This window comes from Limulus polyphemus, unplaced genomic scaffold (assembly GCF_000517525.1).
Source record: "Limulus polyphemus unplaced genomic scaffold, Limulus_polyphemus-2.1.2 Scaffold429, whole genome shotgun sequence".
NCBI lineage: Eukaryota > Metazoa > Arthropoda > Merostomata > Xiphosura > Limulidae > Limulus > Limulus polyphemus.
In genome coordinates this window covers 576,432-584,487 of record NW_013666039.1, presented here as the reverse complement: position 1 = coordinate 584,487, position 8,056 = coordinate 576,432, and the positions used below count along the sequence as shown (strand labels likewise).

Genomic DNA, 8,056 nt, shown 5'->3' with positions numbered 1-8,056 from the left:
AATGTGACTGTAGCTTTTTTTTATCCAAAACTTTGTCTTCAAAATAAGGGTGCGTCTTATATTCCGAAAAATACAGTACATAAATAAAACTTGTTTTTCATGGATTAATACAGTGATAAGAAGGCAGAGAAATAAATTAACTCAATTTACTACAGATGGTCCTATGGTGTACTGGTGTGGGAGATTATGACCCTTGGAGGAACTCCATATCCATCAGTTCCAGTTGAGAAACTTTTCCAGCTGCTACGAGAAGGACACAGGATGGATAAGCCCAGAAACTGCTCTCTTGAAGTGTAAGAGTCCAAACACTGCAATTGAAATTTGTCCAGAATAACCACTTTCAAAATAGTATTATGCTAAATTAGAAACTAAATATCCTTATAAAAGATGAGTAAAATGTAGATTAATATGCAAGTGGAATTTGAGAATACAGTGACATCTAAGAAATTTGGAGATATTTATAATTTTTTATTACTTTATTTATTAATGAAGTGTATAATAAGTTGAATCAGTCCACATATATGCAAATCAGAAAGTGTATTGTGTAATTATCATGCATGTAATAAAGTGTTTGTACACCCACATAAAGATGTTATATTTAATAATCATCCATGAAAGATTTATTATTACTACCCATTTGTAAATTTAAGTGGTTACTCAGCATCGTTTGTGTTTTGTAAGATATATAAAACAAAAGAATATTTTCATCAGTTCATTACTGATGTGTAAATTTACAAATATATAAATAAGTCTTAATTCCTATTACATTTAAAACTAGAAATATAAATTAATATGACAAGTGTGTGTGTATTAAATTTCCTTTGTTATTCATATGGATATACAGGGGTTTATTGGTCATAATTTTTTTTAGATGTTCAAACACATTATTCTGTGTTTATATACTTGAAAACGTTTATTTTTTAGTTATATGATTATGCGTGAGTGTTGGCACAACTATCCTCATCAAAGACCAATTTTTTCTGAGTTGGTAGAAGATCTGGACCGTATCTTGACTATTTCATCTGAGCAGGTGAACTTTTTGCTCATTTAGTATGAACTTACAAACAATATTTAGTTCTTAAATTTAAGTTTTAGCTGCTTGACCAAAAAATAAAATGGCATCTGTATTTTATTTACTTTCTGATTTTTCTGTGTCTTGACTACAAAAACTGTGACTTAGCAATCCACAAGATTTATAACAATAAGAAAAAAGAATTATTATCAATTACTCATAGGTCAAGAATATCCAAAAATTATTATTGTATGCATTGCATATCATCATTGATGAACATATTGCTTAAGGTTCAGTGACAATGAAAACCTTTTCATCATAAAATTACTGTTACATTAAGAGATAACATGTACTTTAGTATGTTATGACTACTTGTTAGCCTGTAGTAGGAAATTTGTATGCCAGGTTTATAAATATGAGGCAGAAATATTTTATTTAAACCTAAAACAAAGTTGGTGTTATTCTAAACTATTTCCACAGGAGTATCTGGATCTAGATTTGCCATTCCCTCTAGTAAAGACACCCCCTTCAAGTTGTTCATCATCTGACACTGACATCTTTGATTCTCAAGAGGAGGCTGGTGACAGGTTTGAAATTTAAATCTCAACCTACAATCTGCCACTACTAGTCAACATTATAGTTATTACAGAAGACTGTGGTAACACTGAAAAATCATTTTGTTTACATTGGACAGAGAGTCATTTAACTAAATGGAAAGAATTTAATGAAAGTAAAGGCCTTACAACATAGTTACTTAGTGCCTCACTCAATACCTGTGGATTGAAATTAAGATAAACTGGCTTTATGGAAATTATTTGACAAAACCTGAAACTTCAGGTATTCTGTGAAATGTACACATACCAAAGATTTTGTTAGTTACCAAAAAAATTTAACACTTTTTAAGGGTTTTTGTTTCTTTACTGTACATACATAACTTGTTATTTTCATATTTGTTTTGTGAGAATTAAGACTATTGTGTAATTGGTAAATTATTGGCCAAGAGCTGCCTTGTATTTATACTCTGTATATCGTGATTATTTTATCAACATTGTTTTTATTATTTTTACCAGCCTAACTATGCTACTGCTTAAACAGAATCATATTTTCATTAGTATTCCATGTGCAGAAAAAAATATGAAAATCAAAAACCACAAGACACTTAAAAGTAAAAAGTGTCCAGAAAAAAAAAACTTTAATTCTAAATTGGATTTGAATAGAAAACTTCTGAACAAAAAATAAGTTAATTTGAAAAGGTTCATTTCTAACAATGTTTCTATTACTGATTATATGTAAAAAAATTGCTTATAAAATGACAAATTTTTATTAAAAGCCAAAGAAGTGCCAAGAATATTGTGAAAGACAGAGAGTTCTTCTCACTTTATGACCTTATAATGAAATTTAACATTTCATATATTAATTTGAGTTTCTACATTAAATAGGATTTTAGATTAAAGTGGCTTATTGACTTTCATACAAGATGACTTAAGTTCTGAACATTCAAGGACACAGCAAGTTTCTTTAAAATGTTATATAGTGTTATTTCACAGTATTAATGCATTATGAACTGTATTTAGATGGCAGTAATTGCATAAGTCTTGATGTGTTATCTCTAGTATGCCAAAGAAGTGTCTTCCTGTTCATGTTTTATTGATAAGATGTGTGATATAGATCACTTGAAATATTTTTTTTCCAGAATGTGTTGTTAGTTTTTGTGACTAGTAAAAAGTCATACTTTCAGTTTATCTTACTCTTTTAGAATCTTCTTGTAAATTTGCATGGTTATGTAGGAAAGGTTGTTAAGAGTTGTGTTATTTATGATTAAACTTTTTTTTAGTAAATGTTTATTTGTATTATATCAGAAATACATGATATGTGTATTATTCACTGCTATTGTTAGAAAATTATGTAGTGCAAATACTTATATCAATTATTAAAAGTTAATCATCATTTCAACAAAAAGTAATTTCAAAACAGTATACAGACCTGTCATATTTAAAGTTGTCATGCTTTCTACATTCGTATTAAAAATGTAATTAAAATATACAAACACAATAAAAAATAATAATTAGGATTGAAACCTGAACAGAGCATAAAAAGCAAGTTCATGATGATGTGGGCAGGGGCGGACTGACATCTTTTGGACTTGATCACTTTCAAAAATGCCCCCACTCCCTAAAAAAATGCAACAGACAAATAAAAACATTTTTTATTATTAAAGTAAGTAAAAAGAACCGCTAGATGTCAAAACAAACAAAATAATTATACAAGCACTAAAGAGCTTAGCTCCTTTGTTGTAGATGCTTATTTATCCTTTATACAATCTTTGTTTTTCCATAAATTGATGGCAATGTCTTTTTCAACTGCAATGAGCTTCAGTACCTTCTAGTTTTGTTGTGTTGTTGATGCTCTTAAGTGAGTTTTTAGAATCTTCAAGAAGGTCAAGCCCAGGTGATTTCAAATATTCAGAAACAGGAGATGTAATGTCAAACATTCTAATACAGATGAAAGCCATCAAACTATTTCAAATTTGGTCATGTTTTCATATAGATTCTTACCATTATATCGCACTGACTTACAAAAATCACTGGATTCACTGACTTGTTTCAAGACTATGAGAAGATTAGAAAGCATTTCATTCGAATAATTTCCATAACTGCCTAAAGTTTTTCTAAGTGCTCCTACTCTACTGGACCACCTTGTTTGACTAAGAGTGTCAAGCCTTTGAAGCTTACCATGTATCAACTTAGAAGATTTCATTTGATCCTCCAATATATGCATCCTTTTGTACGATTCTTTAAAAAACTTGGACAATTCATTGAGTATTCCAAAGAGACTAACTACTGCAATACAGGCACTTTTTGCATCACCAATTACCAAGTTCAGAACGTGGGCATCACACCACATGTGGACACGACTTGGGCATACTTCCTTCATTATTGTTTGTAAGCCATTGTATGCACTGCTCATATTAGCAGCCCCATCAAATGAGTCTCCAATGCAGTGTTTAAGATCAAGTTCTACATCAGTTAAGGATTCCTTTGGTAGTGAATACAAGCTTTTCCCACCAAGGTGTGTTACATCAAGAAGGTGCAGAAGTCTTTCCTTGGCCTGGTCATTTACAACATATCTGAGAACAAAAGCACACTGCAGAGATATCTTGTATACAATCCATTTGTAATGAATAAATTCCAGCCTTCTTAGCTTCCATAGTCAAAATATCTTTGATCATATTTCGAATCAAATTGAAAAGTTTCATGATAGTTGTTTTGCTCAGGGATGTAACTACTTTTCCTCTACCCCTCTTTGATGGTTCCCGCTTCTTTACCTTCTGTGTGATATCTTTCAGGTGATCTTTCATAGCTGGATTATATTCTCACACCAATTTAACTGCTTCCAAGAAATTTCCACGATTTTTTAAAATGGTCTTCATCAAACACATGTGTTGCTGCTTCTGAATATTTGCTTCGATAAAGCAAATTTTTAAATCCAATGAAGAAAATAATGTCAATAATACAACTCAAGACTGCTCATCTTTGAAGCACTTGGCTCTGTCGTACTAACAGCTGATCATGCCACAATCTGTGCTCAACCATTCTTTCTTGGAGGTGCATGAAATAAGCTTATGTTAAGTCCTGATGACATAGCAATTTTTCGTGCTCAGATAATCTTGTAGTGATGTGTCTCCAGTCTGAGCATCCTATTATCAGTTGATTACCACGATTTTTTTCAGATGCAAACATCAAATAAAATGAGCAATGCAAACTCTTTTTTTTCTCGCTGTTATAGGTCACCCAGGAGTGCTTGACATCATTACCATAAATATCTATGCGACTTTAAACCACTCTGTAATATTGTAATGTATATCTCTAGTTGGTTGATGTGGATGAAAATTTCAGAAATTTTTTTTTGTAATATATTTAGGCTTTTCAAAAAAATCACTTAGCTCTGGGACATTTGAGCAGGAAATTTTTACAGGTGATTCTTGTGTGATATGTGTTTATATAATAGTATTTTCAGTTTCATTTTCAATCAATGTACTACTACTACCAATACTTTCTTCTGGAACATTTAAGGATTGAATCTTAAGAATTTTTTCAGGGGAAGGTTGAGTGGCCTTTGGTAGATCTGAAGGGTATGGTGACAGTAAAACAGTAATATCAGTTTCTTCTTCAATCTGTGTATCAGATGTACTGGAAGTACATGCACCTGCATCTAATTCAGTATATTTTTCTTTTGATGATTTTAAAAAAGTGCTAATTTTAGTCAGAGTTTCAACTTTTTTTTATCTCTTCTTGTCTTTGTTTGTGTTTCAGAACACCACTTTTGTGTTTATATTTTCTTCCAGCTTCATCCATTTGTGTTATTTTTCAAAAACAAAGCAATTTCCTAAAACAGAAGATATTTTCATATCACACTAATATTAAATCAGAAAAAAGTAATTACTCATGATTAAAAAGGTTAGTAAAAACGTCATGAACACTTGAAAATAATAAAATAAAATTACAAATGTCAAATGCACAATGACAGTCACAATTAGAAACTCATACCTTTAGAACAGAGAACAATAATCAAATATATCTTAATTAAATAAAAAAATCATTATATAAGCTAAATAACAGAAAATTTGGTAATCTTAAAGAATAGTGTTGGGTTGATTTTAATTATATAAATGTAAGAACAAATTTAAACTAGTATTTTTGGAAAAACAATGACTGTAAACACATTATATAGTGTACTACAGTGTTTAAAGTGTTAACTGCCATGCCAACCACACAATGTTTTAAAAGTAAAAGTCAATTTCCATTTTGAAACTTTATATTTGATATAATAAAAAATATATATATTTTTTAATTTGTTAAAAAAATTATCTTTTTAGACTGGTTTACAGGCCCCTACCCTCACTGGCCCTCAGTCCACATCCTATCTGCCCATAGGGTCAGGCTGCCCCTGGTTGTGGGTGAACTAATATTAATTAACATACAATAGGGAGTTTTTTATTTTGTAAAAATCTTTCATAAGTTTGGGTAGGTACTACAGTCTAAGAACATTATGACACTCAAAAGAAAAATTAAGAATAAAAGAAAATATAAAATAAGATAAAAAAACGAAAAGATAATCTACTGAAACGATACTTTCATCAGAATGCTATTATAGTTTACTTCTGAACCTAAAGCAACAGCTAACTAGTGTAATTGAAATTAAAAATCCTGAGTATGAAAACCAGACTTATTTAATAGTAGATATCTGTATTCGTAAATGTTGATTGCAGTTGGTTACTAAAGCCTAGATTAAAAGCTTTCTAAGTGGAATTGAACCAAGTTAATCGTTATTATACTATGATAATAGTATAAGCCAGTTAGAGGATATAAAATGCATATAATAAACAGTGTAATAAAGAAACAAAAAAGGATCAGGTTATGAGAAGAGTTATCTAATGTTATCATTTGATTGTATATCTGGATATAAGGAATGATAGTCAAAACTGATTTTACAATATTTGAAATAAGTATATATGTGTGTGTACTTGTTTCAAATACTGTGATATATTTATATATATACTTATTAATCCATTATTAAAGATTTAAAAAACACACCCGAGTGTATTAAAATTCTAATGATATATATTCTGTAAAATACATGAATATGTTTTCAGGTTCATCTCTAAAATTAAATACCAGCTGAAAATCAATATAAATAAGTACAAATACTGTGACAACCAGAAAGTTGTCTCAAATATTACCACCAATGTTCTCAACAAAATGTTTTAGCTTTTCAATTTTTGAACAATTTATAGTGACACATGAAGGTGAAGTTGAGAAATAAAAAAGTTTGTGTTTATATATTTGTAAAACTAAGCAGATTTTGTAGTATTAAAAATATGTTGGGTTTCTTAAATGAAATCATGGATGTTTATATGGCTATAATAACATATATTGAAAAAACTTTAGTCTGCTAGCTCTTGATTTGAGATGTAAAATATTTAGGATCTATTTAAGGTGTAATATTTCATTTATTTCTTTATGATACAATTCTGCTGAGGCAATCATGGTATTTATTACGTTTTTCTTAATGTTCTACTTGTATTTTAGTGGTATGATTTAGATAATTAATAGTGTATATATAGTTTTCCATTGTGTGTGGAAATTATAGTCACGCACAGTGAAGGTTTGATGATATAAGTGTATTTAAAAAAAACCTGATGGAAGTATTAACATATTTTTTGTGAACTTAAAACTATTTTAATTTTTCAGACAGTTTTAATAAACAGGTTCAAGGTGTTCGATGGATTAAGATGTGGACTGAATAGTTTAGAAATTGTGTGTAAGTTTTTAAGTAAACTTAATGTAGAATTTCCAATAAATCTCTACTAGAAAGTATATTTTTGTCCATTCAGTGTACAATGACTGAAAACACAGTTTATAAAGCTTAAAATTTTAGATTGAATATGTATTTATTTTGACCCAATAAAATGACCGAGAAGTGGATATATATTCATACATTTTGTACATGGTTTATTCAAAACTGTTTTTAGTAGAGTTACATATCTAGCTAGTAAAACTGAATGGGTTTGAATAAGTTTACCAGACATTACATTTCTTAATTAATGTCAAGATTAGAAAAGACAACACATTTTGTTTTCAGAAGATGAGAGTGACTGTTGATGGAGTCAAAAAATAATAGGGCCTATTTTATTGTTTTTGTTTAAAATTAGTTTGTTAAGTGACTATCCAAATTCTCTTACTTACATGAATTATAATCATCATTACTTTTACGTTGTATTATTGTCTCAATTGCTCACAGTTTTTAGTTAATATACCTGTCATTCAAAAATGTTCTTTAAATTTTTTGTTCTTGAAGTAAAAACAAACTTAATAGAGATTTAAAACAGCTAGATTTCATTACAAAAACCATAAACATCACTTGTTGTGATTTTATCATAAGAACAAAAAGAGAACTCAAAAAATATTTGAATGCATAATAGATCAGAGTTTAATTAAGAGAAGAACTAAGTGTCAGGTGATTTGGTATGTTTTATGTTTATAT

The 8,056-nt window shown here is 29.4% G+C and overlaps 1 protein-coding gene across 1 annotated transcript in view; it reads left to right on the top strand.

Annotated features, from left to right (window-relative positions):
• Positions 1–7,507, top strand: part of LOC106458212 (fibroblast growth factor receptor 3-like) — a 39,308-nt gene extending 31,801 nt beyond the window's left edge. Inside the window, exons 15-17 of the mRNA XM_013917688.2 lie at positions 156–293; positions 925–1,030; positions 1,493–7,507. Of these exons, the coding sequence (XP_013773142.2) occupies positions 156–293; positions 925–1,030; positions 1,493–1,612 (364 nt within the window). The 3' untranslated portion in view covers positions 1,613–7,507. The remainder of the gene's footprint in view (positions 1–155; positions 294–924; positions 1,031–1,492) is intronic.
• Positions 7,508–8,056: the final 549 nt, after the last annotated feature.